Consider the following 17247-nt stretch of genomic DNA (forward strand, 5'->3'; position numbering starts at 1 on the left):
CTTACTGTGACTGCGAGTTTATGCAGCCCGAGTCACCTTTGGGGTGTGGAAAATTTGGGTGATCCCCCGAGGGCCTCATGTTTGGGGAATTTCCACTGTGGCAACTGCTTCTGAGCTCCTGCTGAGACCAGGTGCTTGGAGCAGTGAAGAGGCTGCAGTAGATATGGGGAAAGAGGTGGTATTCCCAGCTCCATCTGGAAAAGACTCGAGGCCCATATTAACAGAGCAGTAGAAAAAGAAGTGGGGATTAAGCAGGTTTCTTGGTGCCTGTCCTGGTCTTCCCTTGGGCTGCCTTCCTCCCTGAGATATTCTGTCCTCATCTGTAACCCTTCAAGACCACTCTTGCTCATTTTTACCAAATTTTTCCTATATAATGTTAGGTTGGGAAGTCCAAGTGCAATTTTCTTCAGTATCCACACCCCAACCCATATAAGCCTAGTGACATACTAGTAGACTCAAATATGTTTACCCACCAATAGACATTTGCCATTTGTGCCAGGAAAATAACACTAGGAAAATCACAGGAGGGATCATGAATCCTTGTTAAGCATCTGAAAATCAGCTTTGTTAAAACACACACTCATTCAGAAAAGTGCTTTGTAGCAAAGCAATCTCAACAGCTCTCATAATTCTATCACTTCCCATCCAGATTCTTCTGCAAGTAAAAGTATTAATACACCATTTATTTGATGAATTAATCAATGATCAAATGGAAGAGGTTTTGACAATGTCACTAATACCTGCCCTGAATGCTTGCTTAGAAGAGAAACAGATTTCCCAGTATTTTTTATAACTTACTTTCCCATTATCTCCAATTAATTTGCTATTATCCCAAGTAGACAGACAACTTCAGTAGTAGCCATCACCCTACATTTTTAGATCATTGAAAAAAAATGGATGAGCAATCCACGAAAATAACTAGCTTACTGAAATGCTTGGTTTTTTAAAGGAAAATTGGTATTATTAAAAAAAAAAAAAAAAAAAAAAGGCCCAGGACTGGTAGCTAGGAGATCCGGGAGACAAAAGCCATTGCCCTGGTTCTGACACTAAGTAACCCTTTTGCCTTGTGCAGATAACTTCTCATCTAGGTCCTCAGCATCCTCCTCTGTAAACTGAAGAGTTTAAATGACTCTAAGTTCCTCTCTCTCTCTCTCTAGATGTTCTCTAACACCAAGTTTATGTGAGTTTCTTTGGCCAGGTTTTAACCAGAGACCATCCTCCGTGAAGGTCAAAGGTCATCAATTCTGAGATGGCAGGAGTTGTTTTTGGCATGTGCAATCAACCTTTCAAAAAACCAAGAGTTCTCAAGTTAAGCTCCCTTCACGAACCTCTTATTAAATTTAAGTATCACTCTCTGTCCCTCCTGATTTCCTCTGTGGCTCCACCACCTCCCTCCATCAGAAAAAAAAAAAAAAAAAAAAAAGATGAGAAAAATCTCTTGTGTTTTCTTCCTTCTTGGTTCTTGGAAAACGGTGTGCAATCACTTCCTCTTCTTCCGTGGCTGCCTCATGTCACCTGTACAAACAAGAACAGAGACAGACCTCAGGCTTCAGGCTTTCCCTAATGGGTATTTTTGCTGTGGGTAAAGATTCACTCTGATTTGGGGCAGTGGAAAGTCGAACACACTTTTCCCAAGGCGACAAGATACAGTTTAGGGAGTTATGAAAAATAGCTGCCATGACGACAGGGGCAGAGAACAACTCTGCCATCCTCCCTCCGTGCCGGGTTCACAGTTAGCCAGGCACCCATGATGCTGCTTGCCTTCAGGTGCTCTGCATAGCTAAGAGGAAGCATATTGCTGTGGTTCTGCGTGAGTGTTTGCAGGCTACACACAATCCATCAGCAAACTTTGAGACTTTGCAGATGGAGATGAAGAGACCACATCAAATTAGAGAGGAAATAGAAGGGTGGATGTTCACCTAATTGGGGTCATTCTGTGACCTCTTAGCAAATGAATTCATCAGCCTGGTGGAAAAGTACTGGCATATGGATTAGGTCTGAGTAAGCTCATTAGAGGGGCATTATTCTACTGAAATTATAGCATTAGATTTGTAGAATGACTTCTATTCAGCCAACAAGTTGGTACTCCATATTTAATGATCATAAATCTTTGTGTAAGCTCTGCAATTTATGAAATTTCATTAGCTCATTATCCTTTGCGCTTGTTGCCAAATACTATCAATCCTACTTTAAAAACTTCTCCATTCCAGAACTTAGAGCCCTGGTAGTTCTGGCTTGATATTCCTGTAGCAAATCCATGCTCCTAATTCCACAGTTCACCCTTCAGACCTTGCCACCTTCATCAATTCTATCCTTAACAGTAAACACTAGATACCTTATACTAATTCCATTCTGCTGGAACTCCACTTCTTAAAGGCTATCGTGACTGGTGACTTTTGAAGTCCTGTTTGTGGCCCCTTAATCACACTGATTTCCTAGGATGGCCACCTCTTGATCACGCAGTCCTCATAGCTATCCTTGTATTCATCTCATGCAAGATTTTCAAGATCAAAACTCTCTCTTCTTCATCTGCTTCTCATCAATCTAGACTACCCCAGTCATCAGCCAAGTCTTATTGTTTATCAAGCTTTATGGGTTTCACATTGTTTTCATTGGTGGGTCTACTTTTTTCTCTTCTGTTTTTCTTTTTTTTTCTTTTTCCTTTTTTTTTTGAGACAAAGTCTTTGCCCAGGCTGGAATACGGTGGCATAATCTCAGCTCACTGCGGCCTTGAACTCCTGGGCTGGAGTCCTCCAACCTCAGTCTCCTGACTAGTTGGGACTATAGGTACACATCACCATGCCCAGCTTTTTTTGTTTGTTTGTTTTTTGTTTTGCTTTTTTATTAGATACAAGGTTTCGCTATGTTGCTCAGGATGATCTTGAACTCCTGGCCTCACCACGAGAGATCCCCCCATCTCAGCCTCCCAGAGTGCTAGGATTACAGGCAAGAGCCACCACACTCGGCCTTATTTTCCATTTTTGATGTGAATTCTCTCCTCCCTAATTAGGCCTTCCCTTCTCTACATTAGGTCTATAAGTACAAGCACAGTACCCCCTCTTTCTGTAGAGTATACTCTGGGCCTTTAATGAATTCTTTTTCAATTAAATAACCAGCTTACATACAACAGGGACAATATAAACTTGGTCAATATAAACTTCTCAAATTTCTACCCCCTGGAGTCACTCTGAGGGTTCCTAAAACTTTCTTTTATCCGTGTTGTTTACCATTCCTCAGGCCCTCAAGCCTAACTGTAATCATAACCTCAGTCCTTCCACGCCAGGTGTCAAGGACTGAAGTCTCCCTTCTCCATTTAAGAAACGCAACAGAACCCGAAGGTTTGGAGAAAGGCCAGCCAGGAGCGGACGTGGTGGTGTGAAGCTCTGCTGGGGGAGGAGAGCAGGTGGCTCCTTCCATTGGATTAGAGTCCGCTGTCCAAAACCAAGTAGCTAGGAGGAACACTAAGAAATGCCCACATACCCATCCACATGCTAGAGAGAACGGACTGTCCCCAAATGGGTCTCTGTGGTGCTCCCAAAGTCATTTTATTCTGTAGGGACTCACATGGCATGAACATTGCAAAAATCATGTTTCTTTTCGCTTCTAGCAGCTGGGAATGGCGAGTGGGGCCTTAGTCTTGAATTCTCACAGAGCTAAGCAGTTTCTAGGCTTCTTTAAGTCTTTGGAATTTATCTCTGATGGTGCTTTTTTTTTTTTTTTTTTTGAGACAGGGTCTTGCTGTCACCAGGCTGGAATGCAGTGGTGTGACCTCGGCTCACTGCAACCTCCACTTCCCAGATTCAAGCATTTCTGCCACCTCTTAGCCTCCCGAGTAGCCAGGACTACAGATGTGCGCCACCACACCCAGTTTTTTTTTTTTTTTTTTTTTTGTATTTTTAGTAGAGACGGAGTTTCACCATGTTATCCAGGCTGCTCTTGAACTCCTGAGCTCAAGTGATCCACCCGCCTCGGCCTCCCAAAGTGCTGGGATTACAGGTGTGAGCCACTGTGCCTGGCCCTCTGACCATGCTTCTATAATACATAGCTGGAAATAAGGAAACTGTTGACTTAATAATAGATCATATATCTTACCCAAACCAAATTCGCAAAATGGATTTTAAGTTGTAATTGGAAAATTATGTTTATTATAAATATTTTCTTGATTGAGAAGCATTTTTCCCAGTCAAAAGTATCCTAGTTGGCAGACAGTAAGTTAGATTCACCCTGACTTGTTTTATTCCTTTATCCTCTATCAGATAGTACCAAGGGCTAGAAATATTTTTATAACCCTGATATTTCGCCTGATATTCTTGACCACTTGGTGCTTGGCTGGTGACTTCCAATCAGGCCACTGGAAGCAGAGATTCCAGCTGTGTCTCAGTATTTCAGAAGCAGAGATTCCAACAGATTCTAGCTTCCATCTTTGCAAGATCTGAACATTTCCTGCAGGCATGGCCAAGAAACTATTGTTTCAATCAACATCACCGTCGGTACCATATATAATTATATACCTTATTATTCCAATAGTTAGAACTCAGGATAAATAAAAACATACTATTCCCAAAGATTTACACCTATGTATCTACAACCACAGAAATGAATGCCAGGAATTGAAAATTTGAAGAACATTGGCCTGGTTTTCAGTGGCCTGACTCAGAAAAGGGCAAGAAGTTTGATTAGCAGGTGTTAGAGAAATGAGGTCTGAGCACTCATAATCCTACGTTCACACTGCAGAAGTCCAGGGAGGAGAGGGAGCTGAGGGCTGGCTGGAGAAACCCCTGTGGGAAACAGGCTGAGGAAGAGGGAGGAATGGTAATCCAGAGCGGGCTCTTTTTGAGTTTAGGGAAATGAAGTTAGGACAAGAAAGGCAAAAGGGAGATAACTTTCTGTCATTGTCCAAATGCTGCCCCAGCGGGACCATACTTTAAAGTACCTGTGGAGTCATTGCATGATAAAATTCTTCTGTTGTGGAATAAGCAGAGTTAATAAGACAAACCTCATCCAATTCCTTCGTGAATAAAACAAGGAGGTGGGATAGATGGCCTCTAGGCAGCTTTCATCAAGAAAATCTCCCTTTTAAAAAACCTGGTATATGGCAAATAATATTAAAAGCAAGCTTCAATATCATTCTGTCCAAGACACAATACCAGCGCCACTTAGCCAGGCTGGAATTTTCAGCTTACAGTCTGTCCTTAGGATGAGAAGGACCTATGGTCTTAGGGGCCCTGACAAAGGACAGCCTGACCGGTGGCATGTGTCCATCAGGGGCATAGGGAGAGGGGTCGCAGGCCCTGGGTAAGCTGACTGTCTCTCCAACCACCCCCACATAGCAGAGGCCCTGCCATTTGGGCCTAAGGTGCTTAGCCCCTTTCTGTGCCCCATATCTCTTGTAGGATGATTTTCTCTTCCCAAGGGGCTTGTGTCCTGGTGTCAGCATCCTTGAGTGCTATCAATCATCCAGGAAAAAAAAAAAAAAGAAAAAGAAAATGAAGCATGTAAGGGGCAGAGAAGAGAGCCTTTGATAGGATGTCCTGATTGCCTCTTGCCCCCAGTCAATATGGAAAAGAACCTGCCCCGGGCATGCCTGGGTGTTCAGTCATAGTCATGGTGAGCCAAGCTCACAATGTCCTGCCAGAGACAGCTTCTCCTGCCTGCTTCTATCATGGTTTGAAGTTAACATTCCATCTAACTCCTCCCAAAAAGTAGAAATTGAATCTTTCTGGGGGGATGACTGGTCCCAGTAACTGACTCTGTGCTTGCCCAACCCTCTGCCTCATGACACAGAAAGGCTAGCACAGGGCAGGGAGATGGTGACAGGTCAGGCCAGGGAGCCCTGCGGAACCTCTTGTGAGCTTCTTGACCCTCAGTGCGTTCTTGAAGGACCTTCCTGTGGGCCACAACACCTGCCTCCCTGATGCTCAAAGCCAGTTCCCTGTAACTGCGCGCCCTGGGAGGACCTCATCATACACTTTCCAAGTTAAGATGTGATTCTCAGTATTGTTTCCTATTGCTGTCCTTCTTGCTCTCCTGTCCATATTCACCCACTGATGTGGTACAGGAGGAGGGAGAAAGTGAGTAGATATTCAGCTATTGTGACCATCACCACCAACACCCTTCTCAATCCAGCAGCCCACTCAGGACAGCACCACACTGCACAAGGATGCCGTAGACAGAATTATCTGCACTGGGAGGAGACCAGGGTCCCGAGATGTAATAGAGTCTTGTCCTCACACCAGCAGCATCGGTATGTCTGGAGTATGCGTTAGAAGGGCAGAATCTCAAACTGCACCCCAGATCCACTAAACCAGAATCCACACTTTAACAAGATCTCCGGGTTCCCCAAGATCCTCATTTTGATGAGAATCAGCGGCCCAGGTTTGAGAAGCAATGCTCTGTAACAGCGGCTCTGGATCCTGATTGCAAGTTAAAATAACTGGGAAGCTTTAAAAAATACCCATGTCAAGTCACCATCTCTAGAGATATGGATCTAATTGGTCTAAGGTGGGCCTGAGAATTATTATTTTTCAAACTCCCCTAGTGTTTCTGTGATGTAAAAAGCCAAGGTAGAGAACTACTGCTGGAGAGATCCTGTCACATTGAATGACTCTTGACTGATACTTCGCCTGATATTCTTGACCACATGGTGCTTGGCTGGTGACTTTCAATTGGGCCACTGGAAGCAGAGATTCCAATTCTGTCTCAGGATTTCAGAAGCAGAGATTCCAACAGATTCTAGCCTCCAATAGCCTGACCTCCTATTCGCTGTAAGTACCTGAGGACGTGCTTCATCTCTGTCCATCTGCTGTCAGGTAGCTGTTAGCTTTATTCACTTTCAGCTGGGAAACTGGTAATTTATACATCAACTCGAAGGGGAGAATGAGGGAGAATAAGATGACCAGCAGCAGTGACTAACGCTGTATGCCAGGTCCTGCTGTAGGCGCTAGATGCTCGGCAAGTCATCTGAGGTTCTCCGTGAGCCCAGGAGGAGGTCACCAGCATTATTTCCACTAGGACAAGAGAAAGCTGGGGCACAGAGACCTTTAGTGACTTACTCAGTCTCACAGGTACAAGTGGCAGGGCCAAGATAGAAACTGAGGCAGTTTGGCACCAGAACTTTTCTTCTAACCACAGCCCCCAACTGCCTCCCTGAAGCATTCATTTGAATTTCTGCTCTCACTGAAGGGGGCTCAGGCTGTGGAAGGAGAGAAAACAGAGCTTAGCTCTAGCTTTGGACAGAATATGTGGCTATCTGTAAGTTTCCAGAACTGAAGATCTGGAGAAAGGCTCCCAGGTAGGGGAACCAGACAGCGGAGTGCCCAAGCCAAGATGACATCAAACCTTATGAACACTGGCCCAGCAGGCACAGACAGGGACCATCTCAGGCCTCCTGGGCTTGGTGGCCACTCTACTTAGAGGCTGCCTGATCACGGAGGAATTGAAGTGCATCGCCATAGGATACATGGTTGGTTTGCGGCCAGGTAAGGGACATACCCTGGCTTTCTTGATTCCTACTCCAGTGCTCTTTCCCTTGTTTAATACTTTCTGCCCTAACATGCATGTCTTCAACAACTCTCTAACTGGTACACCTTGTCGTCACCCTCCTATACTCCTTAAACTCCCCGCCCAATACTCTACAGTCATTAGAGTCACTCCTTATCTGCCATCTCCAGAACACCTTTGCAAAAAGTTCTACTTTACACCTAGGGAAAAAAGTCCTCGGATATCCTATTGTCTGCACGGACTGATGCAATGAGAAAGCTAACGGAAATGAGGAATTTTAAGATGAACAAGACGTATCCCTAATCCGTAAGACACCTGAGGTCTAGTGGAAAAACAAATCCCTAAAGCAGTCATGATAAAGTGGTAAGTCTAGTGATTGGGAGATAAAGGGGGATGCACTGGGAAGGACACGAAGTCCAACCTGGGCTGACCAGGGAAGGCTTCCTGGAAGAGGTGAGTGTTGAAATGAATGACTATGAGCCAGGCAAAGACTGAAGGATAGGAGACACAGAATCCCATGGACATAAGAAACAACATCAATGTGGAGGGAAAACCAGCAGTTTGGTGCCACTGGGGCACAAATATAGAAGAGCAAAAGCCAAAGCAGGGACTGGGTCACAGAGGCCCTTGTGTGTCATTCCAAGGGTGTGGATTTTCTTCAGTAAATTGAGGAAAGCCTTAAAGTGTTTCCAGTAGAATAGGACATGGGGAAATGTGTTCACATAGGTTGTTTAGCTTTCAGCAATGTAAAAGTGTTCACTGCATTGCAACTTTAACAAATCTAATTTTTCTTTTAATTCTTATTAAATCATTCATAATTAATAAAGATCTGTTCAAGATTTAATACATTTATGATCTTATTCTGATGTTAAATAGGACCTTTTACTCATTCTCTTCTTTAAAAAGTTAAAAATCTAGAAAGAGCTCGAGAGATGAGCACAGTCATTTACAATTGTCTCTTTCACTTACGTGAAAACTTGCATGCACAGGAGGTAATTGAGGGACTATATGTTGATGCCGGCTTATCTATTTATTGGGACTTAATTATAGTTAAAAATTGGATGCAGTCCTTAAACAATGAGGCTTGTTAAGCACTTTGTGTTGAGAATAGTAATTTCAATAATAACAAATATGATGATAATTTTGTTTTTTAGTTCAATGGATGTTTAAAATTCACCATAGAGTAACAATTTAAAAATTAACTCAATACATTATTGAACTCAATACATTATTGAACAATTGATTTTAAAAGTTGTTGTTCTCTAAGCTCTAAGTAATCAAGTTTTTCTCTGTACTTCTAATATCTTAAAGCTTCTTTAAATATATATATATATATAGAGAGAGAGAGATTTGGGGAAGGCATCAGAAATCTTTACCCAGAACTTCAAGGAGCCAAAACTAGTTAGAATTATATGTCAACACATCTGAAATGTCAACACATTTTTTTTTTTTTTGGCGATAATTTTCTGTGATTTGGAATCCTGATTGGGAAGTAATTTTTAGTATTCCATTTTTTTAAGTGTTTGCTTTCAAAGAGAATTTTGCCCTTGAGAGTTTCTTAAACTAGTCAAATTCTCCAAGAGTAGAAAACACGTGATACATCCAAGTTGCATGCTTATTTCTCCAGGGTCTCAGCTTCCTCTCAGAAACACACACTCTGGTACTGAACCTTCTGAAACTGTCAGGTTTTTTTGCATACACGGGCTTATGTTTTCACACCAGTTCATAGATTGGGCGGAAGATGGCACTTCTGCCATCTCTATTTTGATAGAACAGAATGGCATGTGGGCGAGTGATGTGGGGGATTGGGTGTGACTCTTTGCCTTCCTTATATACAGAATCAGGGTAGAGTTCCTGCGCTTCTCCTGGGGTAGGGAAATAAGTCATGGGTGTTTTGCAGCCTGACTTTCTGGTAGTTACTTTTCCAACAATAAAAAAATATTCTGGGGTGGGGTGGGGAGAGAGGAAGCAGGAAGGAGAATGAAATCTTCCATTTTAAAAGTAACTAAGATGATTTTTTTTTTTTCCTTAGGAAGAAGCAACAGGATTCTACCCACCTATAATGAGAAAGTTTACCTTACTGACATATTCGCATTGCTGAAGACTCTGTCTGAATGAGGGTTTCAGTCTCAAGTCTAGAATGTGATTTCATCTGGTAAATGTCTTATGGAAGGCTGAGGAGCAGCCTAATGAGGCACTGCTGAGGTGGGAGGAGCTGAGAGGACTATCTGGACTTACTTCCTTCAGAATGAAATCTTGACATTTTCAAAGCTTGTGTCCCTGGAACCCTCACTTGGATTAGGGGGAGACCCCTCATTTTATTTATTCATGCTAGGGATGGTAATACCTTGTTCTCTAGGTCCCGGGCTTTCTAAAGAAGATTATTTTCAGCTTTAAAGTTAAATGATGCATTGTTTGGGGGAGGAGAGGAGATCCTTTGATGAGGTCCTTTAAAAGAGTACCCCACCCCCAAGGCTGTCCTCTTGCCTGCCTTGGCACAACCTGTCTGAGTCCTTTGGACAAAGATAGTAAGCATCATTGCTTCTGTTTGGGGTTAGTTTTTCTTTCTGTTTCCAGGCGAAGTGGAGATGCGGGCACGGAAGAAGCGCATCTGTAGCTAAGAAAGAAATACACTGACCCCATTTCCAGTGGTTGAGCTTCTCTCCAAGTAGGTAGATGCTGGCGATGAAGATGTGGCTGAGAGAGAAGAAAGCTGCTAGACCCACGAGGCTGAGTTTGGCAAACACAGGATACACCCAGGTACCTGTCTCAAAGTAGAGCCACAGGATCCTGCAGGAAATAAGAAGTCATGGTGATTAGAGCAGGAGGAGAAAAACAAGCCATTTTCTCATCAGGATCAATGAGGTACTGGAACCTAGGCAGGGGAAAAGAATCCATATCAGGGACATTTGTCAACAGCTGTAGTATTCCCACAAACCTAAGTGAGGCTTTTCTGGGTAAATCAACTTGATTCCATAAGACATGCTGTTTGATGGGCTGGGCTGGGTCGTTTTACCTAACCCATTAACAGTCAACATTGGTGAAAAAATAGAAGAGAACATAGGGTTGGGCACTGTGGCTCCCACCTGTAATCCGAGCACTTGGGGAGGCTGAGACAAGTGGATCACCTGAAGTCAGGAGTTCAAGACAAGCCTGGCCAACATGATGAAACCCTGTCTCTACTAAAAATACAAAAAATTAACTGGGCATGGTGGCTCGGGCCTGTAGTCCCAGCTGCTTGGGAGGCTGAGGCAGGAGAATCACTTGAACCTGGGAGGAAGAGGTTGCAGTGAGCCAAGATCATGCCACTGCACTTCAGCCTGGGGGACAAGAGTGAAACTTCGTCTCAAAAAAAAAGAAAAAAAAAGAGAGCGAGAACATAGAACACATTGTTAGCTAAAGGGAGTATGTGGGAACATGAATGATCCCTTTCCCTGAGAGGTATGGCCTTCTGAGACATCAAACCTGCTATTAAGGAATTCATTTTGCTGGCTCTGAGCCAGAGAAGTGGGGTTTGCTTTTTTGGATCTAAGAATCGGGTGCAGCTTTCCATTAGCTCTCCAAGTCTGCTGGGATGAGGGAGCAGAGATGGAGCGTTATTGCCCTAATACAACATGCCTAGGATTTAACTGTTGGCCCTGATTTTCACTGATGCATATAGTCATAAATAGAGTGTTAAGCAGGAATGCATGGATTTGCAGGGAGACTCAGATCTTGCTTATGTGAGGATAGGCTGTAAGTCATTTCTGGAAGCCAAGAGAAGAAAAAGAAATGCTAGGAGAAGAGCCATGATGTCTAAGTGAAGCCTAAAAATGCAGTTTGCTGGAAACCAACTGCACTGGAAGGTGCCAAAGTCTGAAATAACTTTTAAAAATTAAATGTGGGGAAGCTGATGCATCAGCTACAGTTCCTCATTGGTTAGGAGCACAGAATCTGGAACCGGGCTTCTGTGATTCAAATCCTAGCTCTGCCACCTAGTAGCTATGTTACCTCCAGCAATTTCATCAACCTTTCTGTCCCCATCCCCTCAACGTGTAAAGTGAAGATCCAAATAGCATACACCTTCTAAGGCTGTTGTAAGGATTGCAGGAGTTAACACATGTAAAGGATACAGAACAGTGCTTGGCATATTGTAATATTTGACAAGAGTTCAAAAGCTTCCATCTCCACTGAGGGATGGCACAATGGGAGTGCTCTCAGAAAACCTTCTTTGAAGCTGCCGATCTCTTGTAACAATTAGGATAGGCCGGGTTATGCTTCAAAAACAACTTTTAAATTTGAATCTCCCGTGTTATCAAAGGAATTCAGATGGAAGAATGAAATTCTGTGCTTAAACTTTCAGAAACCCAAGGGTGATCTCTGTCATTTCAAATACTAGAAGTTTGTGAAATGTTTTGTGGAAGAGACAAGGGCTATATTCCGGGCCAGGAGTAGGGTGAAGCAAGAGAGGCCCTAGGGTGTAAAATTTAAGGGATTATCTCTGTGCATCAAAGGACGCAATAAACAGTGTGAAAAGGCAATCCATGGAATGGGAAACAATATTTCTAATAAGGGGTTAATATCCAAAATATATAAAATATTCCTGTAACTCAACAATAACAACAAACCCAAATAACCCAATTAAAAATGGACAAAGGACTTGAATAGACATTTTACAGAGAAGATACATGAAAGGCCAACAAATGCATGAAAGAATGTTCAACATCACTAATAACTAGAAGAAATGCAAATCAAAATGACAGTGAGATATTGTCTTACACTCATTGGGATGGATACTATATTTTTTTTTTAAAAAAAGACAAGATAACAAGTGTTAGTAAGGACAGAGAGAAATTGGAACTCTTGTTCATTGTTGGTAGGAATGGAAGATGGTACATCTGCCTTGGAAAACTATATGGTGGTTCCCCCGAAAATTAAAATAGAATTACCATCTGATCCAGCAATTCCACTTCTGGGTACACACCCAAAAGAACTGAAAACATGGCTAACACGGTGAAACCCCGTCTCTACTAAATATACAAAAAATTAGCCAGGCATGGTGGTGGGCAACCTGTAGTCCCAGCTACTTGGGAGGCTGAGGCAGGAGAATGGTGTGAACCTGGAGGCAGAGCTTGCAGTGAGCGGAGATCACACCACTGCACTCAAGCCACTCCAGCCTGGGCAACAGAGCGAGACTCTGTCTCAAAAAAGAAAAAAAAGAATTGAAAACAAGGATCTGAAGAGACATTTGTACACCCATGTTTATAGCAGCATTATTCACAATAGCCTAAAAGTGGAAGCTACCCACTGATAGATGAATGGATACATAAAATGTGGCCTATACATAGGCATTAAGAATGAAGAAAATTCTGATGCATTCTACCACACGGATCAACTTTGAAGACATTTTATGCTAAGTGAAATAAACCAGTTGTAAAAAGACAAATACTGCATAATTCCATTTACATGAGAAACCTAGAAGGTCAAATTCATAGAGGGAGAAAGTAGAATGGTGCTTGCCATGTGGTTGGGGGAGGAGGCAGTGGGGAATGCAATGGTTTCAATATGGTTTGTTTGTTCCTACCGCAATTCATGTTGAAATTTGGTCCTGTGTGTGTTGGTGTCGGGAGTGGGAGCCTAGTGGGAGGTGTTTGGGTCATGAGGATGGATCTCCTGAGAATGGTTTGATGCTGTTCTTGTGACAGTAAGCTCTAGAAATGGATTTTTTCCATGAGAATGGCTTGTTATAAATCTAGGATGCCCCTCAGGTTTTGCCCTTTTCACACATGTCCATTTCCCCTTTGACTGTCTCCGCCACATTGTGAGGCAGCAGTGATGCCCTTACCAGGAGCCAGAGCCATGCCCTTGAACTTCTCAGAATATGAGCTAAATAAACTTCTTTTCTTTATAAATTACCCAATATCTGAAATTCTTTTACAGGAACACAAAATGGACTAAGCCAGGGAGTTATTGTTTAACGGGTAGACTTTCAGTTTGGGAAGATGTAAAAGTTCTGGAGATGGATGGTGGTGATGGAGGCACAACGAGGTAAATGTACAACATGCTACAGAGCTTAAAAATGATCAAAATGGTAAATCACTTAAAATGGTTAAAATTGTAAATGTTGTGTACCTTTTACCACAATTTAAATGTATCTAGGGAGGTGTCAATTTTAGGGTCATATAAATGTAGGGTTGGCATTGAGTTCCTCGCCTGGGCCCTGCTGGTATCACTCTGCTTTCCCAAACTTGTCTGGATGTTCCTCCCAGATTGAGAATGAGGTGACTAGAACAAACAATAATTATCATCATTATTACTAATATTAGAATTCTTTTTTTTTTTTAGACGGAGTCTCGCTCTGTCCCTCAGGCTGGAGTGCAGTGGTGCAATCTCGCTCACTGCAACCACCGCTTCCTGGGTTCAAGTATTCTCCTGCCTTGCCCACCACTTCCTGGGTTCAAGTGATTCTCCTGCCTTGCCCTCCTGAGTAGCTGGGATTACAGGCATGTGCCACCATGCCCAGCTAATTTTTGTATTTTTAGTAGAGACAGGCTTTCACCATGTTGGTCAGGATAGTCTCAAACTCCTGATCTTGTGATCCGCCCGCCTTGGCCTCCCAAAGTGCTGGGATTACAAGTGTGAGCCACTGCGCCTGGCCTAGAATTCTTTAAGATATGCATTCCATGGATGCATTACAGGATACCCACAGTGATTCTTACCTGCATGGCGACTTCTCATGGCAGGACAAAGAAGGTATATGGCATAGAAAATAAATAGTTTCAAGTAGATAGGGCTAGGAGTTTGGAGTCAGTGAGGAGTTCTGAATATACTCCAAACAAGTTGCATCACTTAGTTCACTTTGTTTACTTTATATACTTGAAGTTAGAGCTTCTAAATTCCCATGCACATTTATGTAAGATAGTCTATAAATAAGGACATCCCTCCAGAGGCTTGGAAAATGCCTGTTTACTTCATGTTTGTTTCCTTCAGCATAAGGCTTGTAAAGGAAAGTTCCCGACGTAAGCTAATGAATTGTGTACTTTCATAGAGAAAGTGCAAGGAAAGTTATAGGTGTGGTACCTGATAGTGGGAAAGTAACAGAGATACAGAGTATGAGGCAAGATGACAGTAATTTACCAAGGGTACTCAGCAGAGAGGCATGAGTGAGGACAGAGTCACACTGTTAGTTGACATCACTTCTTTATGGCTTGCCTGAATATGAGGGGAAGGTGGGAAGAGAGAGGGGAACGAAGAAGAAAGAAAGGAAGGCAGGAAGGAAGGGAGGGAGGGAGGGAAGGAGAGAAGGAGGGAAGGAGGGAGGAGGGAGGGAGGGAGGGAGGAAACTTTGCATTCAACACGTCTTCTATTTCAGTCAATGTCAGCCCTCCCTTCAATCTTGCCCCCACATTTGAGCCCATGAAATCATATCTATACTAAACTTCCTTATAAATGTTTCCTCAGTCCCCCCATTTCACAATCTTCCTTCAGCCTCCTTCATTCCATCTGGGTTTCTGTCACTGTCTACCAACTAGGCTTTCTTGCTCCTTTCAACCCACTTCCCCTACTGCAAGCCACCAATAATCCGGTAATCTTTCTTAAAGCAGTCTCTGTCCACAGCCCTTGCCTGTCTGCAGTGAATCCCAGGATCCTAGCTGCTTACCCCAGCCGACCTGGCCTGGCCGTGCCCACCCTCCATCCGTAGATCTGCAGTCCCTCCATATTGAACCCCTTTGTTTCTTGAATGAACTGAGCTCTGCAGTTTCTTGGCTTTCACACCTGCTGTTGTCTTTGCTGACCTTTTTGTTTCCTGGAACCTGCTTCTCTTTACCCTATGTCTGGCTGAATCTTACTCATGCTTCAAATCTCAGCTTAAAAGTCTATTTCTCGAGAAAAGATTTCCCGAAGCTTTCTCCCCCAACCCTGATTCAGTTAAATGCTTAGGCCAGTTGCTTCCTCCACCCTGGAACTTATCTTTGTTACTCATTTGATTGTTTTTCTCACTAGCTTGAACGCTCTGCAGGGGCAGGGACTGTGTCTGTCATGCACATTTATTTGCCAAGTGCCCAAAAATGCAACAGGTTCTTTGTATTTTGAAATGAATTGCTGTGTTGGGTGGCTCTGTAGGACACTGCTATGGACAGCTCTCAGTTGCCTGACTCACCAAGACCACCACAGGCTCTGAAAATTTGGAAATATACCAGTGGCCTTTCAAGTTTTGGTTAATCTCACTTTTACTAATACTTTGAAGAGGCCAATGACATTGTCCCTCAGTTCAAAGAGCAATTTCACATCCTTCCTGAGCCATCTGCTATGTGAACCTTTGTGAGTTGGACCAGGTGGGCACCAAATGGCAACCCAAAATTAATTTTTTAGGGTCTCCTTATCCTAAATCTTAGAGGATTAAAATGGTTATCAAGAAATTCATAACTTCTGCATCTTATCAGTAGGGAAATGCAGACGTCTGAGGGTGGCAGATAAGCAGATAACAGAGTTTTGTGGGCTTTGGGCATATAATTCTTTCTTTTGGTGTTAACCCTCATGTCACATCTTTCCAGCCCAGGAAGAATAAATCAAATAGAAAGAGTCAGGAGAAACTGTAGAGCTAGAGTGTTAGTCAAATAGTTTACCTAGATGATGATATGTCAGCAGTGATGAGAGTTATTGGGGTGGCAACCTCATCGTGGCATTTAAAGCTGTGGCCTGACCCCTCCCTGAGACACCCCCTTCCAGTTTGAAGTCTCTCCACCCTCAGGGCCCATGGTTTTCTATCTTCCTGCCCTTCTACCACCTGGTCATTCCTTGCTACCTTTGCTGCTCCTTCTCCCTCCTGTCCCTGAGAGGAGGGCCTTTCCCTGGTGTTTGCCTCTTACTTATTTATCTTCCCTCTCTTCTCTCTCTTTCCAGCAACCTTGTCACTCCACGAGGGTTCAACTAGCTGCATCTCCTCAGCCCTACCTTTCTTGAGACTGCAAGGTCTGAATTTCTGAATGCAAATTCCTCCAGGCAGGTGATTCTCAATCTTGGCTGAAAATTAGAATTGACTTGGGGGCCTTAAAAGTTCCAATGCTGGCCGGGCGCGGTGGCTCAAGCCTGTAATCCCAGCACTTTGGGAGGCCGAGACGGGCGGATCACGAGGTCAGGAGATCGAGACCATCCTGGCTAACACAGTGAAACCCCGTCTCTACTAAAAATACAAAAAATTAGCCGGGCGTGGGGGCGGCGCCTGTAGTCCCAGCTACTCGGGAGGCTGAGGCAGGAGAATGGCGTAAACCCGGGAGGCGGAGCTTGCAGTGAGCCGAGATCGCGCCACTGCACTCCAGCCTGGGCGACAGAGCGAGACTCCGCCTCAAAAAAAAAAATAAAATAAAATAAAAAAAAAAAAAAAAAAAAAAAGTTCCAATGCTGAGGGCACATCCAGAACCAATTAAATCAGAATATTTTTGAAATGAGACCCGCTACGGGATATTAAACTCACTGTTTTACTTATACCCAAAACTATTTCTTTCACAATTCATTTTCATCTACCAATGGAATCACCATTTTTCTAGTCTACTAACTTAAAATTTTTAGAATTATCCTAATTTTTTCCTCTTCATTTGTGTGGTACATGTCAATCAATCCATAAAACCTATTCTGTTATTTCAACAATGTGTCTCAGGCATGTCTCTCATTTCTTATTCCACAGTTTTACTCTTTTCATGCTGTCATTATTTCTGATTTCTGTTACAGGCATTTTGGTTGAACAAGAACTAAGGTTTGAACAAGAAA

The 17247-nt window shown here is 43.2% G+C and overlaps 1 protein-coding gene across 4 annotated transcripts in view; it reads right to left on the bottom strand.

The window, feature by feature from the left end:
- Positions 1–518: 518 nt before the first annotated feature.
- The window catches only part of ADTRP (androgen dependent TFPI regulating protein), a 71340-nt gene continuing 54611 nt past the window's right edge, over positions 519–17247 (bottom strand). For all 4 annotated transcript variants that reach the window (XM_031666912.1, XM_031666911.1, XM_009204447.4 and 1 more), the window contains 2 exons: positions 10139–10290; positions 519–1515 (listed from right to left, as the gene is read on the bottom strand). In XM_031666912.1, the coding sequence (XP_031522772.1) occupies positions 1481–1515; positions 10139–10290 (187 nt within the window). In that variant the 3' untranslated portion in view covers positions 519–1480. The remainder of the gene's footprint in view (positions 1516–10138; positions 10291–17247) is intronic.

The sequence above is a fragment of the Papio anubis genome, chromosome 6 (genome assembly GCF_008728515.1).
Source record: "Papio anubis isolate 15944 chromosome 6, Panubis1.0, whole genome shotgun sequence".
NCBI lineage: Eukaryota > Metazoa > Chordata > Mammalia > Primates > Cercopithecidae > Papio > Papio anubis.